At 39.2% G+C, this 15,223-nt stretch overlaps 5 protein-coding genes across 6 annotated transcripts; 3 read left to right on the forward strand and 2 right to left on the reverse strand.

The window, feature by feature from the left end:
• Nucleotides 1–30: 30 nt before the first annotated feature.
• Nucleotides 31–900, forward strand: LOC111454278. The gene is made up of 2 exons (XM_023095699.1): nucleotides 31–357; nucleotides 596–900. The coding sequence occupies exons 1-2, from the start codon at nucleotides 253–255 to the stop codon at nucleotides 680–682; spliced, it is 192 nt and encodes a 63-aa protein (XP_022951467.1). The 5' UTR covers nucleotides 31–252; the 3' UTR covers nucleotides 683–900.
• Nucleotides 901–2,453: 1,553 nt separating this feature from the next.
• LOC111454276 (vignain-like) lies at nucleotides 2,454–4,571 on the forward strand. Its single transcript, XM_023095698.1, has 4 exons — nucleotides 2,454–3,668; nucleotides 3,791–4,023; nucleotides 4,132–4,269; nucleotides 4,348–4,571. The coding sequence occupies exons 1-4, from the start codon at nucleotides 3,218–3,220 to the stop codon at nucleotides 4,561–4,563; spliced, it is 1,038 nt and encodes a 345-aa protein (XP_022951466.1). The 5' UTR covers nucleotides 2,454–3,217; the 3' UTR covers nucleotides 4,564–4,571.
• Nucleotides 4,572–5,067: 496 nt separating this feature from the next.
• LOC111454329 (protein terminal ear1-like) lies at nucleotides 5,068–8,322 on the reverse strand. Of its 2 annotated transcripts, none has more exons than XM_023095782.1 (5): nucleotides 7,282–8,322; nucleotides 6,402–7,044; nucleotides 6,056–6,178; nucleotides 5,797–5,938; nucleotides 5,068–5,708 (listed from the first exon to the last, which is right to left on the reverse strand). In XM_023095782.1, the coding sequence occupies exons 1-5, from the start codon at nucleotides 7,994–7,996 to the stop codon at nucleotides 5,424–5,426; spliced, it is 1,908 nt and encodes a 635-aa protein (XP_022951550.1). In that variant the 5' UTR covers nucleotides 7,997–8,322; the 3' UTR covers nucleotides 5,068–5,423. The 2 variants fall into 2 exon arrangements, with proteins under 2 accessions (XP_022951550.1, XP_022951551.1); XM_023095783.1 differs by having other exon boundaries at nucleotides 5,636–5,711.
• A 1,078-nt stretch (nucleotides 8,323–9,400) lies between these two features.
• Nucleotides 9,401–9,724, reverse strand: LOC111454594 (anther-specific protein BCP1-like). The gene has a single exon (XM_023096095.1). It carries the CDS (start codon nucleotides 9,722–9,724, stop codon nucleotides 9,401–9,403), a length of 324 nt encoding a protein of 107 aa, XP_022951863.1.
• A 431-nt stretch (nucleotides 9,725–10,155) lies between these two features.
• Nucleotides 10,156–14,665, forward strand: LOC111454330 (T-complex protein 1 subunit epsilon-like). The gene is made up of 9 exons (XM_023095784.1): nucleotides 10,156–10,489; nucleotides 11,206–11,524; nucleotides 11,989–12,337; nucleotides 12,704–12,836; nucleotides 13,237–13,289; nucleotides 13,440–13,542; nucleotides 13,800–13,966; nucleotides 14,043–14,156; nucleotides 14,235–14,665. The coding sequence occupies exons 1-9, from the start codon at nucleotides 10,291–10,293 to the stop codon at nucleotides 14,403–14,405; spliced, it is 1,608 nt and encodes a 535-aa protein (XP_022951552.1). The 5' UTR covers nucleotides 10,156–10,290; the 3' UTR covers nucleotides 14,406–14,665.
• Nucleotides 14,666–15,223: the final 558 nt, after the last annotated feature.

A 15,223-nucleotide genomic window follows, 5' to 3' on the forward strand; every position in this document is an offset into this window, starting at 1 on the left:
TTTTATCTCAAGTGTTAATTTCTTTTCTTTTTTTTTTTAAATAATAATAATAATTTAGTAAACGCATCGAAATCGAACGTACCGGAGGCAGGGTGCAAATGCGGCTTCCATAGACTCATAGCCTCAGATCATTTCTCGAACAGATCTATTCCCTTCCCCGTAGAATCATCGAACTCCATCTCCAACTCCTGCCCCCGCCCTTTGTTCTCGTCCTCGTTCTTTCTCGAATTATAATTTGTTGAAGAGAAGAAGATGGTGAAAGTGGCGACGTTCTTTGCAATGTCATTGGGCGCCTTCGTATTCTGGCAAACAATGGATAAACTCCATGTTTGGATCGCTCTCCGTCAAGACGAAAAGGTTCTCTCTCCATTTCCCTCCCTTCAGATTTCTCTAATTTTCTTCTACTTCTCATTTCATAGTCCTTTATTCTTCATTCTTCAATTGATGCCTGCTCCTCCGTTGAAGAGTATGAATTAAGTACAAAAAACAAAACCCTAGGGGGCAAATCTACGGCAGTTTATCTATGCGATTTTTGTAGAAATTTTGGTGATTAGAAATAACTAAGGTGTCTCTGCGTTCTTCTTTGCTGTTTCAGAAAGAGAGATTGGAAAGGGAAGCTGAGATCAGAAGAGTTAGAGAAGAGCTACTGCAACAAGCGAAACAGAAGGACTCTCTTGCTTGACGTTCCCCTACCTTCTGTTGCTGCTATCGGTATCAAATCGATAAGTTAAGATTTCTATGAGTATCGATTGTCTGTTCTAGAACAATGATAATGGGCTGGCTGATAAATTGTTGATTACTCATCTCTATGACTTCCCTGGTTATCAAATTGTAAACAATGCTCATTTCAATTTGGAGCTTTGCTGTTTGAATAATTGAACTTTTCATTTACTTGACTCAGTGTTGTGTTCATTACCTTCCTTGCTTCTATCTCAAATTTATACGTCCACACTCCATGGGGTTCTGGAGTTATCAATTTCCTGATCAGATACCAATGCAGCTACCTAAACGTTGCTTTTGTTGGGCAGAGTTTCCTCCAATGGAGCTCAATTTAATTGTTGAAAAATTGCATCTGAATCTTGATTAACATGGGGAAGACTCTCTACATAACTCTGTGCTACTTTTAGCTTCTTATTGAGATAAATGAATGCTTATTTTGATCCCTGACATGCTTGAAAAGTTTTCTAACTTTATATTTTACATTGGATGAGTATTCAGTACCTACTTTGTTTATCCATGTAGGATGACAGTTTCTTGTTTCTTTCTGTCTTTTCATGTAGAATGTCTTCAGAAAAATGGTCATTCTAACGAGGTTGGAATTATTTGACCATTTTGATTGAAAAGTAGAATCATTTTTCAGTCTACAATAGATCTAGTTCAACCTTCCTACACTGATGTGGTCATTAGGGATTGGACCCAACAAGACTTCCTAGTTGTGATGCATTTGCATAATCACTTGAGAAGAATCATGTAGTATGGTTATTACAGGTAGTAGAGGAATTATGTAGTTTGCTAGTACCCTAGAAGTTTATAGGCCGTCAGTTCCTGTCCTGGAGGGTCGTATCATCAAAACCCTGTTATAATCCTGTTCCTCCTTTTGTATCATCCATATGCAAAAGCATAAATAATTGTGTATCATGTGATGGATTTGCATAAACAGTTTGCAATATCCCTGTCATAACTGGATAGCATGGTTTCATTGGTACACATAATATATAGAGAGGGAATAATATGGGCTGCAAACTGTATGGGAGAAACTACTTTACCAAACCCTGGAAATGTATGTATGCCATGTAATCCCAACATGGTTTCATTGAACTCATCTGAATTTTAACAGGAATGTATTTTTCTGCATGATTTTTCCTATTATTGATTAATTATTCGTCCTGTGTTATTAAGTGCATAATATATTAAAAGTAATTTTATTAATTACAAATATGTTTTTTTTTTTTTCTCTTTATAAAATTTGACAATTTTAAGTTGATTTTTTTGAAGATTTTTTTTTTTTTTAAAAAAAGATAATCGTATCTCTCAAGTGTTTCTTAAGATTTTTTTTAGAAAACACTTTTGATTATCTAAAATTATCAATCAGTTATACTAAATACACTTTAAATTATTAATTTAGGGATCAAATGAAAACCAATTTTTGAAATCATCCAATTAGAAATTAGATCCGAACATGTTAATATTAAAAGGTCAATTTTAATTGGCAAGAACCAAAAGAGTTAGGTTTAAAGAGCATTAAGAAAAAACCTTTTTTTTTTTTTTTTTCAAATGAATTATTATAATTATCAACTTGAGTTGGGTTAAGAGTTTAATTTAATCATAAATTAAGCTCTTTCATAATAAAAATATTTAGAATGAAGTCTTAACTAGGGACAAACAAGATGAATGAATGCAGAAGATATGTATTGAAAGCCGATCCATCTTCCCACCTTGTTGAACTAAAAGAAAAATATGAAATCAGAAAGAGATTTGAGAAAAATATGGCATACTGAGAAGGGCAAGAGATTCATGTATTTTGCCGTTTTCTGAAAAAGATTTCCGTTCCGCATTAAAAATTTAAAAGGGCATCAATCGCAATTGGGGTAGGAATATGACATAATCAATGCCTTCTATATGCTCAACAGTTAACACATTAAACAAAACAAAAGTAACAAATCAAACATGTTCCGCTATTTCAATAGTAATTAGCCGGAAAAAAAATATAATATAAACTTAAATCCCATTGTGATGATGCACCAGCATCATAGTCACTTTCCACATTTTCTGGCTGAAAGCTTTGAACTGTTTGGAAATCTAAGTTGTAATCAAAATCCCAACCCACCACGCGCGTATATTCAAGACTTAGAAAAAAAGGTATTTTATATATATGTGGTCTATATTGTATGAGAGATTACATGTGGTGCGTGTTTCATAACACATTCTTTGTCACTCATAATCTCACTTACTCCCTAAGTAATAATCCAATGAAATAATTCATCCAATAACATTCCAATCTTTCAATCTCCTACCAAGCCCCATTTACACAAATTTTATTGTTACCATAAAAAAAAAAAAAAAAAAAAAAAATACTTGAGTAGGATATCTCACGAGATCATGACTACTTTTTAAAATGTAAGTCTATATAAGCTGAAGTGCATTGCCAATTCAATTCAAGCAGCAGCTTGCTTATCCACACTACTCTAACTACACTGAAGAGTTTTTCCAATTCGGTATGGCCATTAGCAAATGCCTTTTGGTTCCATTTCTGATTGTACTAATTTCAGGATTGGCTAAGAGCTTTGAATTCGATGAGGAGGAGTTAGCGACAGATGGAAGTCTATGGAAGCTCTATGAAAGGTGGAGTCACCACCATGCAATCTCCAGGGAACTAAAGGAGAAGCATAAACGTTACAACGTGTTTAAAGAGAATGCGAACCATGTGCTCACAGTGAATCAGATGAACAAACCATACAAGTTGAAGCTGAACAAATTCGCAGATATGTCCAATTATGAGTTTGTGAACGTGTATGCTCGCTCTAATATTACCCACTACAGGAGGTTACATGGCAAGAGAAGAGAAGGTGCCAGTGGATTCATGTACGAAAAGGCTACAGATCTTCCATCGTTCATTGATTGGAGGGAAAGAGGAGCTGTCAGTGACATCAAGGATCAAGGCAGATGTGGTAACTTGGAGCTTACGATGAGGAAAAAGAAGTTGATTACTAAATCAACATTTAATACTTTCGAGCGTTCTCTCTATAAGAATGAAACCACAAATAACCAATGATTTTGAAATGTATCGCAGGTAGCTGTTGGGCGTTTTCGGCTGTGGCTGCAGTTGAAGGGATCAACCAAATCAAAACCAACCAACTATTGTCTCTATCAGAGCAGGAGCTACTCGACTGCAACACAAGAAACAGAGGCTGCTATGGAGGATTCATGGAAACCGCTTATAATTTCATAAGGCGAAATGGAGGAATCGCCAGCGAGAACAACTATCCCTACCGTGGCGCAAGAGGATCCTGCCGCTCATCTAGAGTAAGTTTTGTAATTGATCGAACATCGGGAAGAAATTCAAACCAAAGATACGGTTCATCCTTCCAGAAATGATCAAACTAAGCATACATTTGTATGATGGTTTAACAGATGCCTTCACCAATAGTGACAATAGATGGATTCGAAAGCGTACCTGAAAACGAGAATGCTCTGATGCAAGCCGTCGCAAACCAACCAGTGTCAGTCTCCATCGAGGCCCTAGGGAGAGATTTCCAATTCTACTGGCAGGCAAGTTGTAATAGCTTGTATCACATAGAACCTTCCATGTCTAGGGATTGTTAAATTGGAAGTGTGGGTAATTTGCAGGGAGTGTTCGATGGAGATTGTGGAACAGAGCTTAATCACGGAGTGGTGGTGATCGGCTATGGAACAACCGACGGCGGAACAGACTACTGGACTGTGAGGAACTCATGGGGCGTTGGATGGGGAGAGGATGGTTACATAAGGATGAAACGTGGGGTGGAAGATCCAGAAGGTCTGTGTGGAATCGTGATGGAGGCCTCTTACCCCCTCAAGTTCTAAATTACTATCGTCTTATTATATATATAATCCCTTCAGTCTTTGCTTGATTCCCAATGTACTGATTACAAAATCAGAAAAACTTTAATCGAATGCGCCTTGGGTTGGTTAAGTGGTATATTCTTAACTATATTTAGTTTTTAAAAAATTGATTTAAAATTAAATGAGAATATTATAATCCTAACCTTAAATTAAAAGATTCAATCACAATTACGCATTTTTTCAAAAACATTTAACAGATAATGTTAATGTGTCATAACCCAACTCACACACTTGTAACCACATGTTTCCATATTAATGTAAATAAAATAAAATAAAATGATAAATATATTGTAAAATAGTGTCATCCCACCATACTTTAAAAAACTAATATAATTAAAACATATGATAAATACACTAGAAAACATTACAGAAAAAGAAAACATTACAGAAAAAGAAAACATTACAGAAAAAGAAAACATTACAGAAAAAGAAAACAGACAGTTCCATCTACACGACCACCATAGATAAATCAACAAACCCTCGCCTCAATCCCTATGCAAGAGAGAGAGAGAGAGAGGGAGAGAGACCATATCTCATCTCTCTCTCTCACCTGGGCGATCCACAAACAAAGCATAAAACCAAGAAACCCCCATACGAGAGAGAGAGAGAGAGAGAGAGAGAGAGAGAGAGAGAGAGAGAGAGTTGAAAGTGATGGATAATCGGTTAAGAGGGGTGGGTGACCTGAGGCGAGCCTTGTATGACGAGATAAGGACGGCTCCCGACCTCCAACGCTACATCATTTGCTTTGTCTTTGAGATTTTTGTACAGTTAGGTGCCACCGTGTAGTGGAAAGCCAGACACATAGCGCCATCTTCTGATCTCTAGCTGTCTTCTTCATTTCCATCATCACCCTCACCACACTGCACTACCTCCGATGACTGATCTGCGGCGGTGGCGGCGGCGTCAGATGGGCGTCCTTCATCACCGCCATCTTCATCTGCTGCTGATGTATTAACACCGCCAACACGCATGTTGCCGGCGACGGCAAGAGGCTCCGTCAGATGAATGCCGTCCCGTGGGGGCGAAAACACCACGGGCAACTCGTACTGCTCCATCTCCCTTGGAAATTTTGAGTTCCTAAAATGCTCCTTCAGTGCTTCTAATCCCTACTAACACAAACCCAAAGCAGTTTTTCATTAAAGATATATACTTTGAGAAAATAATTAGACCAACCAAAAATGATACTAGACCCACCTGAAGTCTAGCGTAGGTAACTTGGCAGATCTTTCTGGAGTTGAAGACTTGCCAAGCTTGAAGATGGAAAGCTTTGAATAGTCTCCAAGCTCCTTGTGGGGAGGTCATATTCACAAACCCATATCCCACGTTACATTTATTACTGCAGTTAGGAATAGAAACCAAAAGAAACAAAAAAAAGTTATCATCATCATTCTACAAATGTTTGGTGTATCAGAGAAATAACAGGAAATGACAGGTGAAGAAGGAAGATAGTTGCCTGAAGTCAATGGGAAGATATACGAAATCGTAGGAAGACAAAGGTAAGTCTTTGCCATCGTTGGTCATCTCCTCGTTGCACTTCATGCAATGCTTGTCCAGAGTCTTCAATAATAACTTCAGACTGCCAATTTTACGTTTAACCCCATTAGTCTCTGTCTTCTGTTAATAATTCATGTGAAACAAACATTTACTTTCGGGAAATCATTCTGTCGTTTGCTTTAAAATAGAAACGATCTTTTTCACCACCAAAGTTTGACTGTGTTTAAAACGTTATGAACAAGGAAACTCGTGAGCTTGTTTCTTTAAAATAGAAATATACATCCAGACTGAAAATGAAAGATCACCTGTACTTGTTGGGTATGTTCTTGATCATAACAGTGGTTCTGCAATCAATGCAATCGGATGTTTCTTTATCCATACCATTTTCGCTTATTAAGAAACACGGATCGGATTTCTTCAAGAACTTGTTCCTTCTCAACCTAATATTAATCCTAGGTAGAGATGATGCTTCTTGTTTTGAGTTGGGTGCCGCCTGCCTATTGATAATCTTCTCCACATTTATCCTCCTCGACGTGCCGATTGAATCCCTTCTTACAATTCCATTTCCTGTACTTCCACTGCAATTCAACGGCTGCAACTTGTCCACCAGTTTCCCAGCGTAATTAAAGCTCCGGCCAGTCACAGAGTGCAGCTTCTTGGGGGAAAATTGAGCTTGGGAATAGAATGGGCGATGTGGGTCGTTGAAACGACCAGAAGATAGCTTCGAAGTTCGAGGGAGAGGAGGCTGCCGATGGTGTCTAGCAATCATGGGGTTGAAGAACTTCCTTTCATGTCCACCGGGACGGCTGAACTCAACGGCGACTGGCATGCCATGAATTTCCTTTCCGTTCATCTCTTTAACAGCCTTCGCAGCATCTCTAACATCAAAAAACTCAATGAACCTTCGATGCTTCTTCAATGGCACCTCCCTAAATTCCTTCACAGGACCTAACTCCAAAGATAAAGTAATCAATAAAGTGATATATGAAGGAAAAAAACAAAAAAAAAAAAAAAATACCCCCCAGCCACCCAACCAAAAAAATACAACAAAAGAATAACACCATCATCATCAACATGCATCTGATTGGGACTATAAAGTAGGGGAAAGAGTTGGAGTCAGGTTCATTAACGAGAGCCCCACAAAAGACCCCACCGAAACGAAGAGACGGAAGGAAGAAAATGTACCAAAACGTTCGAGGGTTTCCTTGAGAGTAGAGGCGGAGACATCCGACTCCAAATTGAAAACAACGATGGTTCCCTGGTTGTTCCAGTCTGGTACCGCGGCGTTAGTCGTCGGAATAATGAATTCGGCCCACACAACATGGCCACCGATTAGGGCACGAGCCAACCGCGGCGGCGTGTCGAAACTGTTCTTCGAAGACCAAGAATGTTGGTCGCGAAGTTGCTTCTGACGCATCAAATGTTGGTCCCTCATCTCTTGAAAGGCCCTTTCTGCATGCCTCAGATCGTAAAAATGGACGGTTAGGATTCCATCCCTAATTCTCTCCATCTGAACCCATCTCACATCTCCAAACCCTTCCAAATCCCTTCGCACCACTGACTCGCTTACGTCACTCGGCACTGCACTCAGTAACAGCGACCGAGTCGGATACGACGACAGAGGCTGAACCTGCGGCACCGCGATTTCCTCCAGTGGATTATTATTGACAAACGCCGGATTAAAATAAACCGGAAAATTAGGGGAATACGTTATCGCCGAATTGCGAAACGCGTCGACTTGCGGCGGGGACGAAGCGCCGAACGAATAGTATAGATGGCGGAGCGGCGGTCCGAATACGACGGGCGGGAGTGGCGTCGGATTGACGAGGTTTCCAGGTCTGAACTCTTGGGCAGCTGGGTCTAAACCTCGCCGAAGCTTGAGCATAACGATTTGTGGCATGGCGGAGTAATAAGGTTAAAGCAAGCGGGGGAGGACAGATTGCGAGGTGAGTTCAGAGGTTTTGGTCGCGTCTCTTTGAAGAAGAAACCCTAATAAATTCCGGTGGAGGGAATAGAAGCGAAGGAACAGGGGTATGGTTGGGCTATTTCCTGTTTCAGCGCATCCATAGTGAAGAAGCAGGAGGTTGGTAAAAGAGAGCGATATGGGTATGGAATGAAAGTGACCGGAGAGGAAAATACGGAAGTAGCCTTAAAGAAAAGGAGCGTACAAATATTAGGGAAGGGCGAGAATAGGGAAAATAAAAATTTTGTGAGCGCAGTAGGGTAAATAGGTCTATAAATGAAGCAGTAGGAAGGTAGGGAACTTTTATGGAGAGCACAGGGGAAGGAGGATAGCTACCCTACTCCCTACGGCTATATTGGTAGTGAAAGGGAAGGGGGGACAGATAGCTATACTTGGGAGGGGGGATTGTTGCCCTGCCCTGCCCTGCCCTGCCCTGAGTTGGATTTGAATTGGGATGGACTACCACTACCCCTCTCCCACGCTTTCATTCATAAATTACTCAACTTTTAAACCAAAAATAAAATAAAATAAAATAAAATAAAATAGGGTATAGCATCTCTAATTAAAATTAATCCAACCATAATTAAAATTAATAGCATCTCTAATTAAAAATAAAAATAAAAATAAAAATAAAAATAAAAATAAAAATAGAAAGATTTGTAATTAAATTAGAGAATTATAATGGAATTAAAGGAAAACAATAATTTAAAGAAAGTGGTTGGCAATTTAGGATGGTGTTCCGTATTGGTGTTCCCCATTAACACTAAGAACGATAATTAATTAGATATACACCCGCCTGTCTGCCATGCCTTTCAAATTCTTCTATTTTATTCTCTAAAATTTCAACACTCTCATATCCAAATTTTTAAAATGTTTGGAATTAAATAAAAAAAGACATGGGGGAGCATGTGAGATGATCGGTTCATGCAAAACCATGCACGTAGGGTTTAAGCAGAAGGGCCTCCTCCGCCGCGGCAACGGTGACACATAATCCTAGGCTAACCGTGCCGCATATTGCCTTAGTTGAGTTACTTTTCAGTGATCCCCATGCCAACTTAACTTCCATCGATGCAGCCTGCAGCCTGCAGCATGCAGGTGTGGCAGATTAAGGCTTTGGGGTTATTAATTAAAGGGAGGCCTACGCCTACCCTCCTACCTCACAACACCCATCTAATAAAATGCAATTCAAATTCCTATATTTGTATCAAATCACAATATAAGAAGCAGATCATACAACTTGTAACAACCCTCACTTTATTGTTTCATTTTTATTCGATTCCAATTTGTTGACTTACAAATGGTTAAAACAATTAAAGCGAAAATCACGACTCTCTCGTATGCTTAGAACAAGAAAACGCCGGCAACAGCAGCCACACCACCGACGGCGGAAAATGAAAATTTCACGGTGGAGGCATCGCTCTTGGGTGATTCAGCGGGCCCAGAGGAAGCTCCTGCAGCGCCAGGTCCACCGACTGGGCCTTCAACGGTATCGTTGCTACCACCGGGAGCCGCGGCCCCGTCGGTGGTGTTCCCAATCTTGCCATCGGCGCCGGGAGCCTCGGTTTTATTAGCACCGGCCTTGGGAGTTTCAGCAGGTACGGCAGCGGAGGCGAAGCCGACAACGGCGAAGAGGACGAGAGCAACAACAACAAATTGACGTGCCATCTTTTTTTTTTTTGTGTGGTAATGGGGGGTTTTGGCTTTTTTTTCTTTTTTGGGGGATTTTGAGATTTCTGAATGAAAGTGCAGTTCTGTGAAAGGAAGATGAAGAACTGCGAAGGACAGTGAAGGCTTGAATTGAAAGTGGTGATGGGAGGCGTTTATATACATGCAAATTCACGCCAATTACGCTAACCTATTACAAATTTCCCAAACTGAAATCTGCGAATTGTATGGGAAGCCATAGAATCGTATTTGTTTGTTAAAACAAACACATAATTTTGGTTTACCATTTTTGTACATTTTAGTGGGCTCCATTAAGAGGCCCAAAATTCTAAAACCCAAGACGCGGGAAGCCCAATTCAATTAGGGCTTTTCCAAAGGAGGGAAACTCATTCAATTAGGGCTTTTCCAAAGGAGGGAAACTCTAAAACCTCTTATCACAGTTGGAGATACATTTCCTGGAGCTTCTCTGATATTTTTCTTTTCTTTGCTACTCAGTGGGAGATCCATTTCGTAGCTGTACGATCTGGAACTCTTGATCCGGGAGTGAAGCTGATCTCTGCGTACACATGGCGCTCGCTTTCGATGAGTATGGGAGGCCATTTATAATCTTGAAGGAGCAGGAGCAGAAGACCAGGTTGAGGGGTCTCGATGCTCAGAAGGCGAACATTGCTTCTGGCAAAGCTGTCGCTCGTATCCTCAGGACCTCACTTGGTCCTAAGGGCATGGATAAGATGCTCCAGAGCCCTGATGGCGACGTTACAATAAGTTAGTCTCGCTCACTCCCTTTGCTTGCTTTCTTTTTATGCAATTTTAGAACCATGAGCTTTGCCCAATGTTGGAATCTGGACGTTGCTTTTTAAAGGATTATAAGTGATAATCCGCATTTTTGTTTTCAAAAAATTGTTGGTCTCCTCTTGCTTCTGCTGCTGCTTTTGCTGGTCTATAACTTTCGGATGTATAATTTCAGAATTTTAGACATCATAGGTAAGCAGCAACGGAAGTTTGAAGACTAAGAAGTGAGTTAGACTATGTAAAGTATATCAGAGGAAGGTTATCCCTCATGAAATCTTGTGACATTGGTCGCAGCTTCGTGCTGGCACTATTTTTCATCGGTGAATAATAATAGCCTTAAGTCCGGTGTCAAGATTCCGTTGGCATTCCACTTCATTTCCAACCCATTTTCCCCCCGAAACTTGCAACCTTTTCCCCACGCTCTCCGGACTGTATTCTTTTTTAAAAAAATATTTTGTATACCTATGACGACCTCTGAATATCTCTCTAGTTTTTTCTTCTATGGTATCAGAGATGTAATTGAAAACAATAAACTACTACCTTGTAGTCGATAAGATTTTCTTCAAATATATATGATATTTTGTGTGTTCTGTTCATTAGAAAGTTTTGGCTGGAGCGTAGATTCTGTTTAATTTTATTCCATGGTTGGCTAACTTTCCAGGGAACTTCACTTGTGATCTCCTTTTCAGCTAATGATGGTGCAACAATCTTGGAGCAGATGGATGTTGACAATCAAATTGCAAAATTGATGGTTGAGTTATCCCGAAGTCAGGATTATGAAATTGGTGATGGCACCACTGGTGTGGTTGTAATGGCCGGTGCACTCTTAGAACAGGCTGAGCGATTATTAGAACGTGGAATTCATCCTATTCGAGTTGCAGAGGGTTATGAACTGGCCTCCAGGATAGCTGTAGACCATCTGGAGCATATTGCCCAGAAGTTTGATTTTGGAGAAACGAACTTAGAACCTTTGATTCAAACTTGCATGACCACTTTATCGTCAAAGATGTATGTTGACATGACTTCATAAGTGCAGTATACTCTGCTGTTTCATAACTGCATTGACATTTATGATTCTCCTTTCTAATAAGTTGGATGGACTAAATTTATTGGTGTTCTTCATGTTAAGGGTATCTAACGTAATATTCTTATCTTTGTTTGATAAAAGTTAATAGACATTACATATCTTGTATGTTAATCTTGTGCCTCTACTGTGGTATCATCAGTTTAGTTTTCATGATATGTTATTTAATAGATTGCTAAGTGTTCCTATGTGTACCATGAATAGATATAAGTTGTTAAACCCTGGTTTCCTCTTAATTTGGTTGCATCAGTGTTTGTGTAAACTGATAGTGAAGTGATCTTATGATTTAATTTGGCAGACCAAAAAAAAAAAGGGGATAGTTGATGACTATTTATTATGCTGCATTGTGACTTCATTACCTTTTATAGCCCCTTTTCTGATCTTGCAGTGTGAATCGTTGTAAGCGCAATCTAGCAGAAATTGCCGTGAAAGCGGTTGTTGCTGTGGCAGATCTTGAAAGAAGGGATGTTAACTTAGATTTGATAAAAGTTGAGGGGAAAGTAGGGGGGAAGTTGGAAGATACGGAACTTGTTTATGGTATTATTGTTGACAAGGACATGAGTCACCCTCAGATGCCAAAGCAAATTGAAGATGCTAAGATTGCCATCTTAACTTGCCCATTTGAACCACCTAAACCCAAGACAAAGCATAAGGTTGATATTGATTCAGTGGAGAAGTTTGAAACGTTAAGGCAACAGGAACAGAAATACTTTGATGACATGGTTCAAAAATGCAAGGTAAAATGGAAATGCTTTATCTGGTCCTTCAGTATTATCAAATAATACAATGCTATCATCTATTTTCTGGTCCATTTGGCTTGATAGAAAGGTTTACTGGAAGTGGTTTGGAAGGATACCCTTCAATGAATCCTTTGGACTTCTCTCTCAGAGGATATTCCCCTACTTGGAATTATTAGTGTGGTTCTCTTCAATTTCCTTTAGTACAGTACAGTGTTTGGCCATGTTCCATTGGTTTGGTTTTCTGAGGGTTTCTTTTTGCTGTTTCCATTTTTATTAATGAAATTTGGGCTTCTTCCTTCGTTTGATTTTCTCTCCTCGTGAAGATTTATTTTTAGGCTCATACTGATACATTTTCTGTTTCAGGATGTTGGCGCTACATTGGTTATTTGTCAATGGGGGTTTGATGATGAGGCAAATCATCTGCTGATGCACCGAAATTTGCCAGCTGTCAGATGGGTTGGTGGTGTGGAACTAGAGTTGATTGCCATAGCCACAGGTTTAGCTCAATTATTTTATCAGCATTTTCAGTTATGTTTATGACCCATGAGGTTAGGTTTTGTAGTGAAAACCCTGAGAGTCAACCTAGCAGCCATAGGTTTAAAACCCTCATTGGGTGGTTGCCTTTTGCTTATGGCTATTTTGACTTTTGATTCTCAAACCTAGTGGCTGTCTAGGGCCTTATAAAGGCGAATTGCACAATGGGAACAAGAGGATCAGATGGCTGAACAAGAACTAAATGACGAATCATTGTTTTCAGTCCAAATTGCTTGGCTCAAAAAACTGAATAAGCTAATGTTGGTTCTGTTCGGATCACTAGTTTTTCCAATTTTCTTCACCTAGGGTAATTTCACGTTCTGAATTACTTTGCTTAAATTGTTATTTTATTGACTTTATAGGCGGAAGAATAGTCCCTAGGTTCCAAGAATTGACATCAGAGAAACTTGGGAAGGTACTGCCTATCCCTTCTCATTATTTTGTATGATCTTTTTCTGAACTAATAAGCAGCTTGACTTATGTGAGCTCATTCTTTCACTTTGTGTATAATAACTCAAGCAGCTCTAACTCACAATGATATCTTCTTTTCTCTTCACCAAACTAGGCCGGCTTGGTACGAGAAAAAGCATTTGGTACAACAAAAGATCGGATGCTATACATTGAACATTGTGCAAATTCAAGGGCTGTGACCATTTTTATCCGTGGAGGTTGGTAGATCCTCTTTTATTCTGTTCCTTCTTCAAGCAACATTTTGGCAGTTTTGCACTGAACTTGACTGGACGGCTGTTGTATAATAACAAGGCAGAAAAGATGAAAAATTGAGATTTTTCTCTTGAATGTGTTGATTTATCATCAAATAGACGTTGTTCCTAAATGACATTCAAAAAATAAAAAGTCAGAACCTAACATCTTGGTTTAAGACCTTCGATGATTATGAGCTCAGGAGTTTATGTGATGGTTTTAGGTAACAAGATGATGATAGAGGAGACAAAACGCAGTATCCATGATGCTTTGTGTGTGGCTAGGAATCTTATCCGCAATAATTCGATAGTATATGGTGGTGGTTCAGCTGAGATTTCTTGTTCAGTTGCTGTAGAGGCAGCTGCTGATAAATACCCTGGAGTTGAACAGGCATGAGGCTTTTATTTTATCTCCTGCCTTGCTAAATTGGAAAACGACGTTTAACATTTTCTCCCCTTTTTTGCAGTATGCTATCAGGGCATTTGCTGATGCATTGGATTCTGTACCGATGGCTCTTGCGGAGAACAGTGGGTTACAGCCAATTGAAACACTTTCTGCTGTAAAATCTCAGCAAATTAAGGTAAGCGTGTGTGAATGACTCTTAGATTTTGATTTCAAGCTCGGACTTTGTATGAAGTATTCGCTATTAAATATGCAGGAGAACAATCCATACTGTGGAATAGACTGCAACGATGTGGGCACAAATGACATGCGGAAGCAAAATGTATTTGAGACTCTGATTGGAAAGCAACAACAGGTTTTATTGGCTACTCAGGTTGTGAAGATGATTCTGAAGATTGATGATGTGATCTCTTCTTCTGATTATTAATGTAATTGTGCTTTTTTGCTGCCCGTCTTTGTAATGGCATGAGTCAGTGACTCGATTATTGAAAACTTCGGATTGTATGATTTTCGGGATGTGATAGAGATTATTGTTTATGTGTGAATGGAAGGGATGAGCTCAGTACAAGCCTTGTCGATGTCATCTGGTTTATACGTGAGCAATGTGATATCAACTCATTTAGGGTACGTTCATTTATCTGGGATTCTGATATAGTCAACAATAGATGGAGGAATATTTTGTATGAACCGTCTTCATCAGCCATTCCCTCTGCTGTGCCTACTCTCCTTTTCTTCCTTGTTCTTACTTTGAACTCGAGAATTGAATTGTCTTTGCCCCAGAAGTTTTCTACAACCAAAGAGCCCTCGTTGCTTATTTATATTGCATATTTCTTTTATGAATATTTCAAATAATATTGATTTTATGAATAATGAAATAAAAATATAAATGTTTGAAGACGGGAAGAGAAGAAGGTTGTTTGACATTTTGGAGTAGTTCAAAAAACATTATATTCAAAATTCAAACCAGAGTTGGAAGTGGCACATAGTGTTACAATTGCATACTTGCAGGTGTGGGACAACGATTATGTGGCGCTTGTGCTGAGAAATTTGGAGAAATTTGGACGTTACGGATACCATTAGCATATGTGGGCCTTGAGTGACATTTAGAAAGCGTGAGCAAGAAAAGAATTGAAGAAAGTAACGTTATATGACACTATAAACAAAGAAAAGACCACCCATCTTAATCTTAAATAGTATATAACTAAGATAGGAAAAAGTGACAATTAGTCATATTCCTATACATTT

This window comes from Cucurbita moschata, unplaced genomic scaffold, assembly GCF_002738365.1.
Source record: "Cucurbita moschata cultivar Rifu unplaced genomic scaffold, Cmos_1.0 Cmo_Scf00016, whole genome shotgun sequence".
NCBI lineage: Eukaryota > Viridiplantae > Streptophyta > Magnoliopsida > Cucurbitales > Cucurbitaceae > Cucurbita > Cucurbita moschata.